Raw genomic sequence first — 24,133 nt, 5'->3', positions numbered from 1 at the left:
TAAATTTCAAACATTAGTTTAAAATGATAAACTTCAACGTACTAGAGAAGCCAGTTAGGTTTAATCTATCAGTATTTTATTGGCTCATAAGTTAATGCTTTAATTCTGACTATACCTATTCTGCTACATTGTCATCCAATGTACAATAAGTGATTTCTTCTATACCTGTTAACCCTCCATGTTAGTGAGGTTAAACAATAACTATACACAACTATAATTATTTGTTAATAACCCTGTAACATGTACAACTGATTTTATAATTGCTCTTTTCTGTGCTGCTAGCAGCCACCACTTTTGGTCATATCTGTAGAAGAGCAGGGTGGAGCTGAAGAAGATGGTAGAAATTCCAGGAAATGTCAGGATGAATCCGTCAAGCAGAAACCAACATTGATAAGTAGAATGGATGTATTACTTCACGTAGGTTACTGATAAATAAGAGAATATCTTCTTTTTTGGTCACTCACAAACAACAGTTCTGTGAGAGGGATTAACTCTTACTGTAGGTAAACAGTTGTTATTTTTCCACTATTTGAATTTTCTAGCTTTTTGTGCTTAAAATTGTATATTTTTATTGCGTTCAGAGGATTGTGAAGCTTAAAAATTGAAACATCTTAATATTTTAATATCTCCCTGTCGTATATGTCCTGAAGAAGGATCTTGGCCTGAAACGTCGACTGTTTATTTCCATAGATGATATCTGATCTGCTGAGTTCCTCGAGCATTTTGCATGCATTGCTCTAGATTATCAGCATCTGCAGGATCTCAAGTAAATGAAAATATGGCAACTTTCATTGAAGTTGTTGTATAATTATTCATGACAGTAACTTGTGGACTTTACTTACCATTTTAAGAAGGGTCTGCCGGGACTTGTCTGAGGAGTAGGAGTGTCTCAGAGTGGCAGCAGAAGATTCTCAAGAGGGAAGGTGAGCAGCCAGACATTGTGGTGCATATTGGCACCACTGACTCAAGAAGAAAGGGGGAAGAGTATAGGGAGTTAGAGAAAAAGCTGATGAGCAGGCCCTGTGGGGTGGTAATCACTAGAATACTCCCAGTGCCACTGCTAGTCAGGTCAGAAATAGGATGACGGTACAGATGAATGAATGGCTGAGGAAGTGGAGCAGGGGACAGGGCTTCAAATTTCTGCATCATTGGGAGCTCTTCTGGGGAAGAGCAGGTTATACCTGAATCTGAGGGGAACAAATATCTTTGTGTGCAGGTTCTCTAGAGCTTTTGAAGGGTTAAAATTAAGTTGGCAGTGGGTTGAAAATCAGACTGATAAAGCTGAGGATGGAGCAACTGGTCCACAAGTCAATGCAGTGTGTAGTGAGGATGGACAGGCAGGTGATAGGCAAATTGCAGTCAGTGGGATGAGGTGAAGTGTAACATGGGGGCAAAACTGAAAAGGATAATCCAAACAGGACTGAATGTGTTATATTTGAATTCACACAGTATACAGAATAAGGTAGATGATCTTGCAGTGCTGTTAGAGATTGCCAGCTATGACATGGGTGTCACTGGGACTTGGTTGAAAGAAGACCGTAGTTGAGAGTTTAACATCCAAGGATACACCTTGTATCGGAAATACAGGCAGGTAGGAAGAGGGGTTGTGGCGACTCTGTTGGTAAAAGATGAAATCAAATCCTTAGAAAGCGATGATGTTGGATCTGAAGATGTAGAAGACCTGGTGAGTAGAGTTAAGAAACTGCAAAGGTGAAAAGATCTTGATGGGCATTATATACAGGCCCTCAAACAGTAGCCAGGATATAGAGTCTAAGTTTCAACTGGAAATAGAAAAGACATGTAATATGGGCAATGTTATGATAGTCATGGGGGATTTCAATACGCAGGTAGATTGAGAAAATCAGGTTCCAGGGAAAAGGCAATTCCATATAAGCTGTTGTGTACTGAACCAGATTTGATTAAGGAGCTTAACGAAAAGGAACCCTTGGGAGGCAGTGATCATACAATGATCAAACTCATCCAACAGTTTGAGAGGGAAAATATACAGTCAGATGTGTCACTATTACAGTGGAGAAAGGCAATTACAGAGGCATAAGAGAGGAGCTGGCTAAAGTTCTTTGGAAAGGGATGATGGCAGAACAGCAATGGCTGAAGTTTCTGGGGGCAATACGGAAGGTACAGGGTAGATATATCCCGCAAACAAGTATTCTGAAAGGAGGATGAGACTATCATGGTTGATAAGGAATGTCAAAGCCAACGTAAAAGCAAAAGAGAAGGCGTATAATACAGCAAAAATTAGTGGGAAGTCAGAGGTTTAGGAACCTTTTAAAAAGTGACAGAAGGCAACTAAAATACCATAAGGAGAGAAAAGAGGAAATCTGAAGGTAAACTGGCCAAAAATAGCCAAGAGCATATGAACAGTTTTTTCAGATAGTTTCTTGTAGTGTATTCAGCCCCAGCCCTTTGTTCACATAAATGTGTATTAGAACCATGGATTTTGATCAATGTAACTGAGATTTGATCAATTTATTTGTGAATCTTGAGCTTTTTTTTCCCACAATTAAGCTCAAAAAAGGGGAAAATTGTAAAGCACAAAGAACTAAAAATTCTAAAACTGAAATGTCAGCAGTTCAAAAGTATTCATCCCCCTTTGCTCAGTACTTAGTTGAATCACCTCTTGCAGCTACTACAGCCAGTAGTCTTCTTGGATAAGTTTTCGTTTTACACAATGTGATGGAGGAAGATTTGCCCATTCCCCCTTTCAAGATTACTCAAATTGGGCCAGGTTAGTTGGGGATCAGCATTGGACACCAACCTTGAAATCTTGCCAGAGATGTTCGATCAGTTTAAGGTCAGGAGTCTCACTGGGCCACTCAAGAACACTCAAGAATTTTCCTCATGTGAAGCCGCTCCCGTGGTTGTTCGGGCAGTGTGTTTTGGGTTGTTGTCCTGATGAAAGATGGACTTTCTCCCCAGTTAAAGATTTCTGGCAGAGGCTAGCAGGGTTTCTTTTATCCAGGTTTGCAGTATTTTGCAGCATTCATCTTCCCATCAATTCTGACCAGATTTCCAGTCCTTGCTCCTGAAAAGCATCCCCATTGCATAATGCTACCTCAACCATACTTTACAGTAGGAATACTGTTACTTGGCTGATGCACAGTATTAGATTTATGCCACATGTACTGCTTAGTGTTGAGGCTAAAAAGTTCCACTTTAGTCTTCCCAACCACAAAACTTACCACATTTTTACAGTATCTGTTAAGGACGCTTTGCAAAGTCTTTGCGGACAAGGATATGCTTTTTATTTAGCCAGGGCTCTTCCTTACCACTCTTCCATAAATACTCTTTTTGTGTAAGGCCTTAGAGATTGTGAAGCCATGAACTTAATCTCCAATTGCAGCCACTGACTTCTGCAGCTCTCTCAGAGTGAATGTTGGCGTCACGGTAGCCTCTCTTACAAGTTCCATTCTTTTGTGACTATGTTTAGAGGGTCAGCCTGTGGGTATGGTTTATTAATTTTTAACACTTTTTCAAGATGTACTGCACTGAGCTCTGAGATATGTTCAGTGCCTTTGAGATGGTCTTGTACCTTTCCCCAGATTTGTGCTTCCCTATTATCACTTCCCTGACTTGTCTTGAATGTTCTTTTATTTTAATTTTAGTCCATTGGTCCATTTGAAAATGGACCATTGGACCATTGAAAATCTACCTTACTGTTTTCTAAATGGGAGAAAATTCAAAAATCCAAGGTGCGAAAGGGACTTGGGAGCCCTTGTGCAGGATTCCCTAAAGGTTAATTTGCCGGTTGAGTCAGTGGTAAGGAAGGCAAATGCAATGTTAGCATTCATTTCAAAAGGACTAGAATATAAGAGCAAGGATGTAATACTGTGGCTTTATAAAGCACTGGTCAGACCACACTTGAAGTATTGTGAGCAGTTTTGGATCATTTATCTAAGAAAAGACGTGCTGGGATTCGAGGGGGTCCAGAAGAGGTTTACAAGAATGATTCCAAGAATGAAAGGGTTATCATTTGTGGAGTGTTTGATGGCTGTGGGCCTGTACTCGCAATAGTTTTGAAGAACGAGGAGCAGGATCTCATTGAAGCCTATTGAATATTAAAAGGTCTGGATGTGGAGAGGATGTTTCCCATAGTTGGTGAGTCTAGGTCCAGAGGGCACAGTTTCAAGATAGAGGGACGTCTATTTAGAACTTTAGCTGGAAGGTGGTGAATCTGTGGAATTTATTGCCATGGACAGCTGTGGAGGTCAAGTCACTATATTTAAAACAGAGGTCAATAGGTTTTGGTTCATCAGAATGTCAAAAGTTATGGGGAGAAGGCTGAAAAATGGAGTTGAGAGGGAAAATGAATGAGCCATGATGGAATGGCAGAGCAGACTAGATGGGCCAAATGGCCTAATTTCCTCTGTCTAATGTTCTTGTAATGAACTTGATTGTTAGCACTATATCACTCCTGTAGTATTTATCATCAGTGGTTTCATATCTTTGAAATGCTTAATCAAAATCTTAATGAATTTTAAAGAAAAAGAAAAGAATGACTTTCATTTATATAGGGCATTCCATAACTTTGGCATATTCAGAGAAGCTTTATAGTTAATGAAGTATTTTCTTTTGAATAGTAATCACAGTATGTTAAATGTATCTGCACGAATTATATTCACAAAACATAGTATCAGTACTTTTTAGAACTGACATTTTCATGTTCAAATTTAAACAACCCACATCCCTGTCATCTATTACAGTATGACGTAACTAGTTGTATTTACTTTGTTATTGCTGAATTGTGTCTTTTGTTCAAATGAATTTTTAAAAAAATCCTTAATGAGCTAATTTCAGATATTGCTGCTTTCCCGGACAGTGTGAATGTTTTAGAAAGTGTTTCAGGAGATGTCAGAACCCCAGACAAACTAATTGATGGAGTGAATGACACCAATGATGGCAGGCACATGTGGTTAGCCCCTATTCTTCCTAATTTGGTAAGGAGTAAGGTAGTTGTCAAATGAATGATTTTATTTCGAAGATGTACTCTGCTATTTGCAAAAATCAAGCTGCTGGAAAAGTGCGATGGATCAAGCAGCATCTATGCGGGGAAGGAGGTTGTTGATGTTTGGGGTTAAAACCCTGCATTAGGACTTAGAGTGGAGAGGACAAATTACGTACAAAGAAGAGTGGAGGAGGGATGACACGGGCCAGTCTCACCTCTGATCCCTCCTCTTCATACCGGCTATCTTCACTCGTAGTCCTGATTGAGGGTCTCAACCTGAAACATCAACAATTCCTTCCTTCCACCCGCACTCCTCCCTACAGATGCTGCTTGACCCACAGCGTTTCTTCTGCAGTTTTATTTTGCTCTAGATTCCAAATTGCCCTTTATCTCTGTACTTTGCTATTAACTGTGTGACCCTGTTTTTAAAAAATTGCTATTTTATAATCTCGTCATAATGATCTGAGACTTGTCAAAATAAATACTTGCAACACGTTCCATTATTCATGTGTAATGTTACTGCAAAGCCAGGCAAGGACAATTAAGTGTAGAAATGCACATTCATTTCACTGTTGGTTATGCAAAAAACACCACTTGTTGATTCCTTCACCATGGAAATGCATTTGAGCTACATAAGCTTGAAAGATTGCATGAAAAGCATAAACTAAAGTCTTTTTCGAGTGCCTACTCCCTGTTAACATGAGAAGTATTGGGCTGGATTATGTTGACAAGCTAGCAAGTTGTTCTGTAATTAAACAGAGACTAGCAGCAGAGTGTTAGTGCATCTGGGCATTTCCATGCTGTGGTGCACCTGTTGTCAGATATGTCTCCCTGTCTGTCCCTGAGCTCACTGTTGAATTGCACTGACCTGAAGAGAACACTTAGTATCTGGCACTGTAGCTTTACACCAGTGATAGTTTGAGTATTGAGTTAGGTGAAGTTAGAATGATAGCAGGAACATAAGCTAACATGAGGAAATCTGCAGATGCTGGAAATTCAAACAACAACACACACAAAATGCTGGTGGAACACAGCAGGCCAGGCAGCATCTACAGGGAGAAGCACTGTCGACGTTTCGGGCCGAGACCCTTACTATCTTTCCTTTCGGTTAGTCCTGACGAAGAGTCTCAGCCCGAAACGTTGACAGTGCTTCTCCCTATAGATGCTGCCTGGCCTGCTGTGTTCCACCAGCATCTTGTGTGTGTTGGAACATAAGCTATTCATTTTAATTGAGGAGGTAGTTGGTTTATCCTTTAAATATTTGTTGAGATAATTTAACATCAATTGTTTTTGTGTATTTATTATTCAATATATTTTTAATTGTTCCTAAATATCTCTGACCATGGATGTTTGGAAACAGAGTAAAGAAGATTTGATAGCATGAAGCAACTCTGGCAGTGGAGGCTTTTGGACCAAGAATACTAAAGGTCTCATCATGTTTCTGAAGTAGAAAAACTGCAGACAGACAATCAAATAAATGTGGAGATTTAGATGGTTGGAAGTGAGGTCATATGGAATCAGGCCATGAAAAATTTGAAGAGGATCTCAGTAATTTTAAACTTAATTTGGAGATTGTTTGTTCCACTGCATTCCTGGTCAGATTGCTTCAACTGACACACTTTAAACATGACATCATTTAGATTGCTACGTCCTTAATTGCACCAAACCCTCTTGTTCCTGTTATCTCATGTTTACATAATGTCTTGATTTTAAAATTCTCTTCATTATTTTCAAACCCTTGCTCTTTTTCAGTACTTCTAAACTTTTTTCTTCCTGCCTGTTCGTCTATTGGTGCACAAGAATATGCTATTTTATTTCCGACTTCCTTTGCCTTCTAGAGTCGTAGAAAAGTACAGCACAGAAACAGGCCCTTTAGCCCATCTAGTCCATGCCAAACCATTTAAACTGTCTGTTCCAATCAACTTGCACCAGGCCCATAGCTCACAACCCTCTGAGTGAAGAAGTTTCCCCTCAGGTTGCCATTAAACTTTTCACCTTTCACCCTTAATTCATGACCTCTAGTTGTAATCCAACACAATCTCAGTGGAAACAGCCTGCTTGCATTTACCCTATCTTTCCCCCTCATAACTTTGTATACCTCATTCAAATCTCTCCTCGACTTTCCACATTGGAAGGAACAAAGTCCTAATCTATTCAATCTTTCCTTAGAAATCAGGTCTTCCAGACCTGACAACATCCTTGTAAATTTTTCTTTAACCTTCCTTGCCTCTACTTTTTTTTCCCTCTTTTTAAAACCTTATTCTTTGACCTTCATTTTGGTCATTGCCCATAGTCTCCCCTTTGTTTCAATGTAAAACTCTGTTTGATGAAACTCACATGCAGTGCCATAAGTTTCTTTTGCTCTGTTCAAGACCTATAATTTAACACATGTTGCCTTGAACAGCTGGTTGTCCTGTGTATCCTTGCTACTACTGTAAATGAATATCACCTTGTCCATAACCAAAAAAACATCACCAATTGGCTGATTGTGTCTGAAAAGTTGAGGAGAAAAATGCCTAATGTCTTGTTATGTTGCTCCTCACACTAAGTGTCTCTGTTCAGTCAGTTTATTATGGGTGTTACACAGAGGAAAAATAAAACCTTTGCTGGAGAAGGCATTTGGATAGTTGGGAGAGAAATAAGGTAAATAATGGATAAAGCACCTCTAAAGCATGGCTTTCTAATCACTATAATGTGTAATACTGATGTATTTTAAATTCCACAGGATGTTTTGAATTTATAATACACTATTAATTGCTCTTTCTGTTTCAGGTGAATCAGATCTACATAATCTTTGATCGCCCAATGGTTGTATCAATGATTAAGCTCTGGAATTATTCAAAAACCCCTCAAAGAGGAGTAAAAGAGTTTGGGGTAGGTTATCTTACTTTTAACCAAATTAATATGCATAAACTTGATATTTTCAATGCTCATTTATAGGAATTCCCAATTTATTTCTGAGGAATGGACAAGAGAATTATTTCTGAGGCATATTGTGCTTTGCCTAGATTGCCTAATATTGTCAATAGTGCTGTTGAGGTGAATTTAAGCTTATATTTGCCAGGGTTAGGAGATAAGTCACAAGATAGTTATGTAGAGGTGGACAATGGAATATAGGCAGAAAGTGCTGTAAAACCTGTGAACATCTCAAAAATCAATACCTTTTATGGCTTTTTTGCTCATTGGATTATAAAACTACCGTAGAGTTGTACGGCACAGAAACGCACCCTTCAGTTTGACTTATACATACATGTCAGCTGAATTATCTGTCTACATTAATCCCATTTTCCTATATTTGGCCCCTATCCTTCTGTCTCTATACATAGATCTGCCCAAATCTTTTAAAATGTTGCCATTGCCCTCTTCTCTACCAGCTCCTCTACCAGTTTGTTCCATATACCCACCACCCTCTGTATGGAAAAAGCTTGTCCTTCAGATTTCTTTTAGTATTTCCCCTGTCTCATTAAACCTATCCAAAAAGTTGTAGACTCCTCTATCCTTGGAAAAAAAGATTGTGACCATCTTTCTACTTATCTATGTCCCTTGTGAATTTATAAACCTCTATAAAATCACTTCTCAGCCTCCTTTCCTCCAAGAAAAACAATCTCAGCCCATCCAGTCTCTCATTAAAGCCTATTAGTCTCAACAATGTATCAATGTGGACTGAAAGGCCTATAATGTGCTGTAAATTTCTATGTTCCCTGTTCTAATATCCTTGTGAAATCTGACTGATCTTTGGCTATTGTTTGGACATCAAAATCAAAATGAGTCTTGTTTCCTTACATGAGATGTTTGCCCTACAATTTAAAGTTGGTATTATAGCCAAGGACGAAACTTGTAAAATTGACAGAAATGGTAGATATTGGGCATATTTTAGAATTTCTCAAGAAATTGATACATTCAAGATAGAATAAAATGATAAATTGGCAAGAAATGTGAAAGCCAGTTGGAATAACTTAATGTAGGCATGTTAAAAGGAAAAGACTAGTGAAGGTAGATGCCAGTCCTTTTGAGGCAGAAGCTTGTAACTGGAAATATGGAAATGTGAAAGAAATTAAGCAACCACCCTGTGTTTGTTCTTATAGAAAAGTCCAACATAATTACCGAAGGCACTAAAATAATCAAGTGTCTTGTGAAAATGAAAGAAATAAATGAGTTTTTAACCAAGTACTATATGATATTTTTCAAGGATCTAACCATCTGCATACAGGATTTTGAAAGAGATGGCTATAGAGATAATAAATTCCTATAAATTTTTATAGATTTTAGGAATTATTCCTATGGACTTATGAAAGGAAATTCACATTTAACTAAATGGGCTATTTTGAAGAAGTGACTAGATGAAAATATAAAAAAGAACCAGGGGAGTAGAGCATTTGGTCTTTCAGAGGGTTTCAGTAGGGTCCCAACCAGGAAGTTTGTCAATGAGGCTAGTATAGAGCTGCTGTAATAATATTGTTATTAATTGAAAATTTGGTTATTGGATTGAAAACAAACAATTTTACTCAATTTGGCAGACTTAGACTGGTAGGGTACTGCAGGAACTGGTGCTTGGACACCAGCTATTCCATTCTAGGAATCTGAGGAGTTCATGCTTGCTCATGATACCATCGATCATAAGACTTAGGAGCAGAATTAGGCCATTCAGTTCATTGAGTCTACTCCGCCATTCAATCTTTGCTAATTTTTTCAACTCATTTTCCCATCTCTCCATAACCTTTATCTTCTTTACTAATTAATAACCTATTAAACCCTGTCTTAAGTACATCCTATGACTTAATTTCTACAGCCCTTTGTGGCAACAAATTTCATAAGATTCACCAACCCCTGGCTGAAGAAATTCCTCTTCTTTTCAGTTTTAAAGGGGCGTCCCTTTATTCTGAGGCTGTGCCCATGTATGCTAGGCTCTCCTACTAATGGAAATATCCTCTCTGTATCCATTCTATCCAGATGTTTCAGTGAAATTCTCTTCCCTCATCCTTCTTATCCTTCATCCTTCATCAGGTATCAAGCTCAGAGGCTTCAAATACTCCTCATGTGTTAAGCCTTTCATTGATGTCAGTACAAAACTAGGTGGGATCATAAGAAGGGAGGAGGATGCAAGGAGGCTTCAGGTAGATATTAATAAGCTGAATGGCCAAGAACATTGCAGATGTAATATAAATTGGAAATGTGAAGCTATGTATATTCGTGGACAAAACAGAAAAATGCAGATATTTGAAACGGTGAGAAATAAAGTAGTTCTGAAGTTCAAAGGAACTTGTGTCTCTTGTGTTTTTATTCATCATTAGTTATAAAAAAATCATTTAACCACATCATTTTAAGAAGCTGTGAATAATTGACCTCCTTCAAGGGAAATGTATACGCACATTTTAAGTGGGTTACTGTTAACATCAGAATTGGAAAATCTTGGCCAAGAATTTAGGTCTATATGGTAACTAATGTGGACTCTTCATGGCCTAGATGTTACTGAAAAATGCCAGCAATATCCCTGTGATAAGAACTTCAGGATTGTTTATGAACACAGTCCCAAATTCCTGATAGCCATCCGCAGGGGGCTTTGCTGTCTAGCCCCTTATCTCCAATTATACGTAAGCAGATTTCAGATTTCCTGCAATAATCCAGAACTCTGCCCTCAAAGCTGTGCATGTTAAACCTGGTGAAAGAGCAGTGACTACATTTGCTTAAAGGACAAACGCATCTAAGCAAGGCTTAAGTATCATGTCTTTTACAACTAAGTTAATCATATTTATTAAATACCTTTACTTTTTTGATTCTTTGGTTATATTTGATAACTTGTTTTAAAAACTGTAATATTTTGATCAGTGCTTTTTTTTGTAAAAATTGCTGGTGACATTCAGAAGCTCAATGTTTCTGATAGTTTTGACAGCAGACCAAATTGAAGGCATAGGTTAAATTGCTGACAGTATAACATCAATTATTTTGTGGGCAGGATTTGTTATGGATGAGTTTTGTATCTGGAGTTCTGATTACTGGTTTGTTACATATAGATCTGCACAAGAGTTGACTTAACAGCTGGGTGAATGATGTCTTACTGTTGTTCAGAAATCCCTTGCAAGTTATACCGAAATATGGAGATATGTGTATAAACAGATAACCTCATTACCTATGAACCATAACTGTATTCTAGTCAAAGTTAAGTTTATTGTCATATGTGCAAGTACATGTATGCGCAGGTGGAACAAAAAACTTAGTTACAGCAGCATCACAGTCACATAGCAATATATTCTAATAAGTACAAAACTTTGTGCTGTGTTATAGTGCTACATTTACAAAATATTTCATTTGTTTTGTAGCTGCTTGTTGATGATCTATTAGTCTACAATGGAATTCTGGATATGGTGAGTCAGGTGGCCCGTGGTATCCTTCCAACCTGTGAGCCGGTTATTCCATATCATACCATTCTTTTCACCCCTGATGAGAAGATTGCACAGAGAGAGAGAAATACGGTCATAAGGTACAGTGAATTTATGACGGAGAAAGTCGAATTCCCTAATTTACAAATTTCAATCTGTATTTTTTTTCTACACGTACAACACGCTGGAGGAACTCAGTGGGTTGGGCAGCATCTGATGAAACGAATGGTCAACATTTCGGGCCGAGACCCTTTGCAAAGCAACACACTGGAGGAACTCAGCAGGTCGGGTAGCATCCATGGAAACGAGCGGTCAACGTTTCGGGCAGACTGCTCGTTTCCACGGATGCTGCCATACCTGCTGAGTTCCTCCAGCGTGTTGTACATGTTGCTTTGATCCCAGCATTTGCAGTGTACTATGTGTTTATATTTTTTTCTGCATTGGAATGATTCCACATTTTTGCATTCTCAACCTAGGGAGCATGAATTTTGAGGTTAGAGGTAGTGTCAATTCTGCCACCCACATTACAATTAAATTAAGGTTGCTTCTGAAACTTTTGAATCATCTTAGATTTATCTGTTATCTGAATGGAATGGTGTTTTTGATCATTAGAAATTTCAACTATGATTTGACAGATTAGAAGATTGATAAAAGCTGATTCTTTCCCAAATTTTGCCTAATTCTTGACCTGAAGAGTTGTTTCCAAGAATCTGTGTATATTTAGTGGAAGAAAGGATGTTTGTGTTTGAATTGACTGATTATAGTTAACTCGATTTTTGATATAATTCTTTTGGTCTTGTTTGGTTTCTGTTGATGTACTGAGTTTTTTTTTGCAACAGTACGCATTTGTTTATCAAACAGACTGCCAGAGGAAATCGGTGGGTCAGGTTGCATCTGTGGAGAGAAATGGAGAGTCGACATTTTGAGTCTAGACCCTTCATTGGGCATATAAGATCAAATGTAAATAAACAATTCTCATCCCTTGGTGTGATACTGGATTACAAGATTCGGACATATTTCTTTGTGCTGATAAATGGGTCATGAAGGAGTATTTTTTTTGGATCCTTCCATTATATTCAGGTCGATTCTGGTATGGGCTAAAGTGAGGTCAAAACTGACATTCTTAAGCTTTTCCATCTCTTGCTGTTGAGCTCTATCCATTTTTGACAGCAGTTCCAGCTGAAGTAGGTTATATTCTAATCTGAGACCTGTTAGTAATAATATTGATTTGCGTTGCAACAAGCTGCCTCTGGATCAGGCAGCATCCCATGGAGAGAAACAGAGAGTCAACAGTTTAAGTTGAGACCCTTTCAGTCCAGATGGGGGGGTGGGGGGGTCTTGACCCAAAAGGGCCACTGCCCATTTCCCTTCACAGCTATTGTCTGACCTGCTGTGTTCACCCAGTTTTTTGTTTGTTGCTCCAGATCCCAGTACCTGCCATATTTTCTGTCTCATCAATTTACACAATACCTTTTGTTAACCAAGAGAATTCGAATTTCCCTAAATAGCCATTGCTAAATTGAAATCATTCTTGCAATTGAAGGGAGGCATTGTAGCAGACTTTCAAAATAAAGTTGAACAATGAGGTTAATGGCTCTTCTATGTTTCCTGAAGGACAAATATTGCTCAAGGCACCACAACAATATCTTTGTTTTCCAGATAGATCTATACAGGAATTTGTGTGAAAGGACAGCATGTTCCTACTCCAGTGGACTCATTTTCAAGAACTCTTCATCTCATGTTCTTGATATTTATTGCTTAAGTACTTATTCTTATTTCGTTCATTTTGTATTTGTACAGATTGTTGACTTCTGCACTGTAGGTGAACGCTCAAGTTGGCTAGTCTTTTGTTGATTCTTTTATGGTTATTGTTCTATCTACTTATTGAGTATGCCCACAAGAAAATGAATCTCAGGATTGTATATGGTGAGATATATGTACTTTGATAATTAATTTACTTTGAACTTTGTCTATTAAAAATCTTGTTCCAAAAAATGTCACCTCCAGAGCAAAGTAGTGCCCTCTTGAAATGCCAGCCTAGACTACTGTATGTGTTCTAGCCATGAGTGAATTTTAAGTTTGTCTGTGTAGACTTGACTGTAAGGCTTTGATTTCTTTGGCATCTTTCCTGAGTTAGGAATGTCCCAAACATTATCTTGTCCTTAAAATAATTTGATGTTAGTCAGTTTCAGTACAAAAGATATGGGTACTAAATTGTAGTAACAACACTCCAGAGAGAGCAGTGAAGAGCTGAGCAGATATTGGTTAACAGATTAGTTTCTCAATGCACTCAGAAACATCATCACTCTTCAAGTTATATAAGGGAGTCTTCATTTATCTATTTAAAGGACAAGATGGTTCCCAGTTTAACACCTAATCTGTTAAATAACTTCTCCAACCATAGTGAACTGAAATAATGTCCGAAAAGTTATCACAGTAATGGGATTTGAACTCAGCCATCTGATTTAGAGGAACAGTGTGTCTTTTGTTCTTGGAAGATGCCATTGGTATATTTACAGCAAAGTGGTTAATTCACTTGGTGATTGGAAGTGTCACCATTCTATTTACCAAAAGAGTTCTCCTCCATGATCCTGACTGCAGTTTACATACCACCTTTGGCTGACTGTCACATGAGATACCACATGCTTACCAAACAAGAAACATTCTATCCTGATGCATTTCAAATCACAGCTGGGGACTTCAACAGACTTTTTTGAGGAAGTCTACCCAATTACCATCAGCATATTATCTGTAATACCAGCGGTTCCAGCACACTAGACCACTGCTATAAGGAATGCCTACCATTACATCGCAAACAAGAGAAAATCTGCAGCTGCTGGAAATCTGAGCAACATGCACAAAATACTGGAGGAACATTTTGTGTGTTGCCTACCATTACATGCTCAGATCACATTTTGGGATATCTGATCACTTGGCTATCCTTCTCCTACCTGCAGAAGCTGAAGAGCAGGGCTCCAGAGTTGAAGACAACAAAGAGATGGTCATGGGAGGCAGAGGAGTGGCTATGGGATTGCTTCGAATCAGTGGACTGGGCTGTATTCTGAGTAAATGGCTCTGAATAAATACACCACTGTTGTCACGGACTTATTAAAACAGTCGTAAACGAGTGTGTCCCCATGAAATCATTCAGTGTCTTCACCAACCAGAAGCTCTGGATGAACCATAAAATCTGCAATCTGCTGAGGGCCAGATCAGAGGCAGATCTCCATCTACTATCTCCTGAAGACCATCTCGCAGGTGAAGTGGTAATTCTGGACTAAACCTGAATCAATGAAGATTGCTTGACAGCTGTGGCAGGGCTTGAATACTATCACCAACTGACAGGCAACAACAGAGCCTTGCTTCCAGATGAGCTCAATGCCTCTATGCTTGTTTTGACTGCTAAAACGTGGAGGAACCTTCACAAACTTCCACAGCCCCTGATGATCCTGTGATTTCAGGCTTTGAGGCCAATATGAAAAGAGGATGAACTCATAGAAAGTACCTGGCCCAGGTGGTCTATCTGGCCGAGTAGTAAAGACGTGTGGATCAAGTGGCTGGAGTGTTCACCAATATCTTTAACTTCTCACTTGATGGTCTGAGGTACCCACCTGCTTCAAGCAAGTTTTAATTATACCGATGCCCAAGAAGAATGTGGTAACCTGCCTCAATGTCTATCACCCAGTAGCACTTACATCCATTATCATGAAGTGTTTTGAGAAGTTGGTAATGAAACACATGAACTTCTACCTGAGAAGTAACTTGGATCCGCTTCAATTTGCCTACCAGTACAATAGGTCCACAGCAGATGCCATATCCTTAGTTCTTCACTCAACCCTGAAACATTTGGACAGCAAAACTGCATGTATCTGGATGTTCTTTATCAATTACAACTCAGCATTCAATACTATCATCTCCTCAAAACTGATCAATAAGCTTCAAGGCTTTGGCCTTAAAACCTCCTTGTGCAATTGGATCCTTGAGTTCCTCACTTGTGGACATCAGTTGGTTCAGATTGGCAACAACATCTCCTCCAGAGTCACCATCAGCACAGGTGCATCACACGGCTGGAGCTTAGTCCCTGCTCTACTCAGTTTACACTTACGGCTGTGTGGCTTAGCACAGCTACATTGCCATATTTAAGATTGCTAACAACACCACTATTATTGGCAGAGTCAAAGGTGGGGAGAAATCATCATATGGGAGGAAAACTGGCTGAGTGGTGCCACAACAATAATTCTCACTCAATATCTGCAAGGCTAAGGAGCTGATAATTGACTTCAGTTGGAGGAAGCCAGAGGTCTGTGATACAGTCTTCATCAAGGAATCTGAGGTGGAGCGGATCCAAAACTTAAATTCTCCAGTGTTATTATTTCAGAAGCTCTATCCTGGGCCTAGCATGTAAGTCCATTATGAGGAAAGCAGCACAGGGATTCTACTTCATGAGAAATTTGCGAAGATTTGGCATGACATCTAAAACTTTGACAAACTTCTATAGATGTGTGGTAGAGAGTATATTGACTGGTTGTATCACATCCTGGTATGGAAACACCATTGCCCTTGAATGGAAAATCCTACAAAAAGTAGTGGATACGGGTCCAGTCCATCACAGGTAAAGCCCTCCCTACATGGAGTGCTGTTGCAGGAAAACAGCATCTACCATCAGAGACCCCCCCACAACATAGGGACTTACTTTCAAGGACTCTTCATCTCATGTTCTCAATATTTATTGTTTATTTATTATTATTATTATTATTATTATTATTATTATTATTATTATTATTATTATTATTATTATTATTATTATTCCTTTTATGCACAAGTTGTTGTCTTTTGTGCATTACTTTTTCTTTGTCCGCCCTGTTGGCTGCAGTCTTTCATTGATTCTGTTATGGTTCTTGGATTTATTGAGTATGCCTGCAAGAAAATGAACCTCAGGGTTGTATAATTGCTGACATGTATGTAATTTGATAACAAGTTTACTTTGAACTTTAAAGAAGATCACTGAGCAGCAGTTGTCAACAGAGGCGAAATTAAAAGCTGCAAGGAATGGGGGTTGTCGGGGTCATGTAATCTAACATCAGCGGTTTTACCATAGTTTCCATCGAGAGTCTGAGATGAATTGACAACACTGTGGGTCACACAGCTGCTGGAGACTAGCTTGTGACCACAGTGCTGGCAGTAGATTGGAGCAGCAGGTGGGGTATATCTACTGGAACACACTCACATCATTTACCTTTCTCATTTTGCCAGCTTTGATAGCACACTGAGAAGTGAATATGTTTTCATAAATTAATTACTGTGTCTGAAAAATTATGGTTTAAAGCCATTCAGTTCCTTGCACCAAGGCCCTAAGTAAGAATGGACAGAGCTGTCATGCGGGTGGAGCCAAAACAGGGCTGGCCCATAAATGGCGGTTAGCGTGTCACCCCAATTATATTTTAAATGTAGTATACCTTTCTCATTCCTAACTACTCAGTCAAACATCACTGTGTGATCTTGCCAACTACCATCTATTCCCGCTGGGCATCACCACCCATCCATTTTATTAATCCCTCTCATTCCCTAAATCCACCTAAAGGCTGTTATAAGTTTTAGCCTTCTTGAGCTGACATAAAGCCTCTGACTGTCATTTCAGGATCCCCATCAATAAAATTAAATGCTCAAGAATGATCATGAGCTCTCACCCCTATCCACAGTGATTTCCTGACCTTGCAACAGCCCCTCCATTGTGCAGTGACAGACAGAAACATGATTGGTGAGATTCAAATAGAACAAGAAAAACACAGAGATGTGTGCCAGGGGTATTCTCTAGTCCCTACTTGTCTTGCTATTTTAAAAGCCAATTGCACACAGAGTTACACACATTCAAGATCACAGCCACATTATATACCCCAATTCTTCTTTGAGGTGTGCCGTAGATAAATGGGTTTGCATGTATTCCAGACTTTTTGATTACAGTATCTTATGCAGACTGCATGCAAAACATATATGTTCAGCCTGAATGGCACTGCAAGCAAGGTGAAAAAAAAGAGAAGTGCTTATTTCTTGAGAGAGCAGGTTATTGACTGGGGAAGAGGCGCCTGGCTCTCAAATAGAGAAAGGTAGGAGACAGCATGTGAGGGAGGATAGGCAGGTGATAGAGAAGGGACGCGCTCAGACCGAAGGTTTGAGTTGTATCTATTTTAACACAAGGAGTGTTGTGATCAAAGCGGATGAGCTTAGAGCGTGGATCAGCACTTGGAGATATGATGTAGTGGCCATTATGGCTCAAGGACAGGAATGGTTATTTCAAGTGCCGGGATTTAGATGTTTCAGAAAGGACAGGGAGGGAGGCAAAAGAGGTGGGGGCATGGCATTGTTGATCAGAAATAGTGTCGTGGCTGCAAAAAAGGTGGACATCATGGAGAGATTGTCTACAGAGTCTCTGTGGGTGGTGATTAGGAACAGGAAGGGGCCAATAACTTTACTGTTTTTTTATATAGGCTGCCCAATAGTAACAGGGATATCGTGGAGCAGATAGGGAAACAGATCCTGGAAAGATGTAATAATAACAGAGTTGTCGTGATGAGAGATTTTAATTTCCCAAATATAGATTGGCATCTCCCTAGAGCAAAGGGTTTAGATGGGGTGGAGTTTGTTAGGTGTGTTTAGGAAGGTTTTTGACACAATATGTAGATAAGCCTACAAAAGGAGAGACTGTACTTGATTTAGAATTGGGAAATGAACCTGGTTAAGTGTCAAATCTCTCAGTGAAAGACCATTTTGGAGATAGGGATCATAATTCTGTCTTCTTTACCATAGCATTGGAGAGAGCTAGGAACAGACAAGTTAGAAAAGTGTTTAATTGGAGTAAGGGGAATTATGAGACTATCAGGCAGGAAATTGGAAGCTTAAATTAGAAACAGATGTTCTCATGGAAAAGTACAGAAGAAATGTGGCAAATGTTCAGGGACTGTTTGTGTGAAAATCTGCGTAAGTATGTTCCAATGAGACAAGGAAGTTGTGGTAAGCTGCAGGAACTGTGGTGTACAAAGACTGTAATAAATCTGGTCAAGAAGAAAAGAAAAGCTTACAAAAGGTTCAGAGAGCTAGGTAGTGTTAGACATCTCGAAGATTATAAGGCTAACAAGAAGGAGCTTAAGAAGGAAATTAGGAAAGCCAGAAGGGTCCATGAGAAGGCCTTGGCAGGCAGGATTAGGGAAAACCCCAAGGCATTCTACAAGTATGTGAAGAGCAAGAGGATAAAATGTGAAAAAATAGGTCCTATCAAATGTGACAGTGGGAAAGTGTGTATGGAGGGGTGGAGTTTCAAGATGGCGGCGTAAGCATCTGCCTTTTAGGCGCTCTTTATTTTTTTAACTATAATCACCCTTTAATTAGACCTTTTCGAACTTAATCATATGAGTTGCTACCTTTGATTGACCCTTTTTTCCTAAAATAATAGTTGATCTAATCTTGTCAAACCTAAAATGGCTACAAGTAAGAAATCGGCTAAGGATCCTGTATCCATCGACGCAATTGTTGGTCTTTTGGACACTAAACTGGATGTTAAATTTGCGGCTATGGAAAGTAAATTGGACAATAAACTGGATGCTAAATTTGCGGCTCTGGAAGGCAGACTAGAAGGTAAATTGGACAGTAAACTGTTAAGTTTTGAAAGGAGGATTACTTCGAAAATATCCGATCTTGAAGGAGTTGTTAAATCGCTTGAAACTAAGTTTCAGTCGCAGGCGTTAGAGGTTCAACAGCATGGAAATAAGATCACGACTCTTGAACAATCAATTTGTGAAAAAGCACGTACAATTGAAGTGTTAGAGAAGAAGATAGAGTCGACTGTTAAAACTTTAGATCAGTACAAGTTTAAAATTACTGATCTTGAAAATCGTTCTCGCAGACAGAATTTGCGCATCATCGGAATTCCCGAAAAAGTTGAGTCCGGTGATTTAACTGAATTTTTCTCTAAATTACTGTGGGAAATTTTCGGTGGTGAAGGTTTGAAAAATGAACCTGTTATTGACCGCGCTCATAGAGTTGCGAGGCTTTCGTCTGTGTCTGATAAACCACGAGCGGTGATTGTTCGCCTTCATTATCCTCGTGAGAAAGAGCTTCTAATTCGATTAGCTCGTAAAAAAGGTATGATCTCCTACAGAAATTATTCATTTCGAATAGTTGAAGACTATTCGTATGAAGTTATGAAAGCCAGGATCGCTTTTAAACCAGTGATGGCAGAGATTCATTCGTTTGGTTTTAAACAAGCTTTAATGTATCCGGCGAAACTTAGAATGGTGCTGCCCGACAACAGTCTACACTTTTTTATCACTCCTGAAGAAGCGAAGAAATTTGTTGAAGAATATCGATCCTCTAGTGGAACTTGAACTATGAGTTACATTGAAGATTTTTTTTTGGAGAGAGGATGTTATTTCATTTTAAGTTTTAACCCTGGAAGTTGGGTTATAACTTCTTATTTTGAACTATGGGTCTGGGTCTTTCTTTTTTACTACTATTATTATTGCTTATAGATGCTGTTTTAATTTTTATTATATCCTTTTTTTATATACGTTTGTATTTTGTAATAATGAATTATTTTTTTTTCAAAATGTCGTTTCTTCTTCCCATAAGTCTTTACTTTTTATAAGCGTTTATTTGCTTGCCTGTATTTAGAAATGGAACAAAGGTTTTGAATTCTTTTTCTTTAGTTTTTTTTTTAAATATGTTGTAGTGTCTATTAAATCTTTTTTTTTTATAAAAATATTCTATTTTGATAACTTTTTTACTATATTTTCTTATTAGATTGCTGAATTTATATTCATATTTTGTAATATGGCTTTCTCAAAATGTCGTTTCTTCTTCCCATAAGTCTTGGCTTGTGAAACGTCATCTTTGTATCTGAATATGGAATTTCTTTTTTAAAGGTGTATCACATTTTTAAACTTTAATGTGCATTTTTTTTTTATTAATGATCTTTCTGGTTTTACTATTTTAGTTTTTTTTTGATTTGTCTGATATGGGTGTGTATGTGTATATATATATATATATATATATATATATATGTAGGTATATATATATATATATATATTTTTTTTTTGCAACTCTATATTTTAATTGGGGTGTTATATAGTTTTTTCTTAAAAAATTTTCTTATGGAGCTGCCATCTTGAAATGGGGGTAATATTAGTATTAGTTTATGCGCCTGCCGCTTGGCTTTTTTTCAAAGGGTGGGGGGAGGGGGGAGGGATCTTTTTTCATGCTTTTGCTTTTTATTTTTTTGCTTTTAGTTTATGGGCTGACTTTAAATTGTTAATATTGTTGAGGTGTCAGGATCTCCGGTTGCTCCTGAATCAATTTTCCTTCTTCCTAAATTGTGGGTTATGTGTCTTTTTAACCTTTTATGATATACACAATTAATATTGGTATGATGGATAAATCTATTAACTTTATCTCGTGGAATACTAATGGTTTAAATCATCCGATTAAACGTAAAAAAATATTTAAAGTATTCCATAGATTGAACGCTAATATTATTTTTGCACAGGAGACCCACATTAGGAGGGAGGATAATCAACGTTTTTTTAGGTTCTGGAAAGGTCAACAATTTCACTCAAATTGTACCGCTAAAATTAGGGGTGTGTCTATTTTTATAGACGCCTCAATTTCGTTTACACATTATGAAATTATTTCTGATCCACAGGGTAGATTTTTGTTGATAACTGGTTCACTTTTTAATCGGAAAGTTGTTTTAGTTAATATTTATGCTCCAAACTTTGATTGTCCTGAATTTTTTAAACGTTTATTTACTTCTCTTCCTAATTTGAATGAATATATGTTGATTATGGGTGGAGACTTTAATTGTTGTTTGAATCCTTCGATGGATAGATCTAAACCTATTCGAACTCTTCCGAATAGATCAGCTTTACTTATTAATTCTTTTATGGTTGATTCTGGAATTACTGAAATATGGCGGTTTTTGAATCCTAAAGGTAAAGAATTTTCATTTTTTTCACATGTATATCATAGTTATTCTAGAATTGATTACTTTCTTATTGATCATCGTTTATTAACAGATGTTATTGATTGTAAATACGATTCTATTGCTATTTCGGATCATGCGCCTTTGAAGTTATCTATCAAGATTTCGGATTCTTCTATCAATACTAGATCTTGGAGACTTAATGCTACTTTACTTCAAGATCCAGAATTTATTACCTTCATAAAACAACAAATTGACTTATTTTTTTCAACAAACTATAATGAAGAGATTGATAAAGGAATACTTTGGGACTCTTTCAAGGCTTTTATTCGTGGACAAATTATTTCATATTCCGCTGGTAAAAGAAAACAAAGATATTCAGATATAGCTTTATTGGTGGATAAAATTAAAGAAATTGATAAGATTTATTCCGTTACTCCTACCAAAGAACTTTATAAGAAGAGAGTTGAGCTTCAAATGGAACATAGTTTATTATTATCTTCTTCAATTGAGAATCAATTAATTAAGACTAGGGCTCAATTTTATATTCATAGTGATCGAACTGGTAAATTGTTAGCTAATCAATTAAAAGCTATTTCGACTAAGCGACAAATTATTAAAATTCGTAAACAAGACGGTAATTTAACTACTGATTATAAAGAAATTAATAACACTTTTCAAGATTTTTATAAATCTTTATATCAATCAGAATTTGACGGTGACCGGTTTACGATGGATAATTTTTTTAATAATTTGAATATTTCTAAATTGATAGATGAAGATTGTAGCTTGCTTGATGCTCCTATTTCTATGGATGAAATAAGAGAGGCTATCTCATCAATGAATTCAGGGAAAGCTCCTGGTCCTGATGGTTTTATTGTAGAATTTTTTAAAACTTTTTCTTTATTGCTTTCTCCTTGGCTATGTGAAATCTTTAATGATGCGTTTGTTAAGAAGAGATTACCTCAATCGTTTTATGAAGCTACTATCTCTTTAATTCTTAAAAAAGATAAAGATCCTACCTTATGTGCATCTTATCGCCCTATATCTTTATTAAATGTAGACTCTAAGATTCTTACAAAAATTTTAGCCATTAGATTAGAAAAGGTATTACCACAGATTATTTCAGAAGATCAAACTGGTTTTATTAGGAATCGATATTCCTTTTTTAATATTAGAAAATTGATTAACATAATTTATACTTCATCACCTACAACCCCAGAATGTGTTATCTCATTAGATGCTGAAAAAGCCTTTGATAGAGTTGAATGGACATATTTATTTAATGCATTGAGAAACTTTAATTTTAGTCCTAATTTTATATCATGGATTAAATTAATATATTATAAACCTGTTGCTTCTGTTCTTACAAATAATTATAGATCCTCTTTTTTTCAATTATCTCGTGGTACGAGACAAGGTTGTCCTTTAAGTCCTTTATTATTTAATATTGCATTAGAACCTTTAGCTATTGCTATTCGTGAGTCTCCTAATATTTTTGGTATTACCCGTAATGAGAAATTATACAAATTATCGCTTTATGCTGATGATTTGTTGTTATATATTTCTAATCCTAGTAGGTCTATTCCTGCTATTTTATCCTTGTTGGCTCAATTTGATAGTTTTTCTGGTTATAAGTTAAACTTAGATAAGAGTGAGTTATTCCCTTTAAATGCGCAAACTTTATTGAGTGATAGGATGCCATTTAAAGTTGTTACTGATAACTTTATCTATTTAGGTATAAAAATCACCAAGAAATATAAAGATTTATTTGGACTGAATTTTTTACCTATGCTTCATCAAATTCAGCAACTTACTACTAGATGGTCTCCCTTATTTTTATCATTAGTTGGTCGGATTAATGCTATTAAAATGATGATTTTACCGAAATTTTTATATTTATTCCAAGCTTTACCAATTTTTATTCCTAAATCTTTTTTTGATAATATTGATTCAAAGATTTCCTCATTTGTTTGGCAAAATAAAAATCCTAGGTTAAGCAAAAGGCAATTACAAAAGTCTAAAAAAGATGGTGGTCTAGCTTTACCTAACTTTAGATTTTATTATTGGGCGAATAATATTCGTAACCTAATGTACTGGAAACTAGATTTGGATTCACCTGTGTGCCCACAGTGGGTAAATTTGGAATGTAGTGAGGTTAAGGGATATTCTATATTTTCCGTTCTTGGTTCTTTTCTTCCTATTGATTTAGCCAAATTCAATAAACAGATATCTAACCCTGTTGTTAAACATACACTACGAATTTGGTTTCAATTTCGCAAATTCTTTAATCTGAAAAACTTTGCTCTGGACAGCCCTATTTTATGTAATTTTTTTTTCAAACCTTCATTGACAGATCAAGCTTTTAGTATATGGAAAAGGAAAGGTATAAAATGTTTTCGTGATCTTTTTTTTGAAGGTACTTTGATGTCTTTTGATCAACTATCCAACAAATTTGAATTACCTAAATCTAATTTTTTTAGATACTTACAAATTAGAAATTTCTTACATAAAATTCTTCCATCTTTTCCTAATTCAACTCCATCGGATTTTTCAGATTTGATTTTTACTTTTAATCCTTGTCAGAAGGGATTAGTAGCTTTTATTTATAACATGATTATGAAGATACAGCCAGAAATATCGGATAGAATTAGACAAGAATGGGAAAAAGAACTTCGATGTAATATATCAACAGATAAATGGGAAAAAATTTTACAAATGGTTAATTCCTCCTCTATTTGTGCTAAACATGCTTTAATACAATTTAAAATTGTACATAGAGCTTATATGTCTAAAGATAAACTTGCCCGATTTTATTCGCAT

The 24,133-nt window shown here is 37.1% G+C and overlaps 1 protein-coding gene across 5 annotated transcripts in view; it reads left to right on the top strand.

The window, feature by feature from the left end:
• The window catches only part of LOC132399375 (katanin-interacting protein), a 130,355-nt gene that overhangs the window by 86,384 nt on the left and 19,838 nt on the right, over positions 1-24,133 (top strand). For all 5 annotated transcript variants that reach the window (XM_059979654.1, XM_059979653.1, XM_059979655.1 and 2 more), the window contains 3 exons: positions 4,816-4,955; positions 7,736-7,837; positions 11,281-11,441. In XM_059979654.1, the coding sequence (XP_059835637.1) occupies positions 4,816-4,955; positions 7,736-7,837; positions 11,281-11,441 (403 nt within the window). The remainder of the gene's footprint in view (positions 1-4,815; positions 4,956-7,735; positions 7,838-11,280; positions 11,442-24,133) is intronic.

The sequence above is a fragment of the Hypanus sabinus genome, chromosome 9, assembly GCF_030144855.1.
Source record: "Hypanus sabinus isolate sHypSab1 chromosome 9, sHypSab1.hap1, whole genome shotgun sequence".
Lineage (NCBI taxonomy): Eukaryota > Metazoa > Chordata > Chondrichthyes > Myliobatiformes > Dasyatidae > Hypanus > Hypanus sabinus.
The sequence above is the reverse complement of the archived record's forward strand: the minus strand, read 5'-3'. Positions and strand labels throughout refer to the sequence as shown.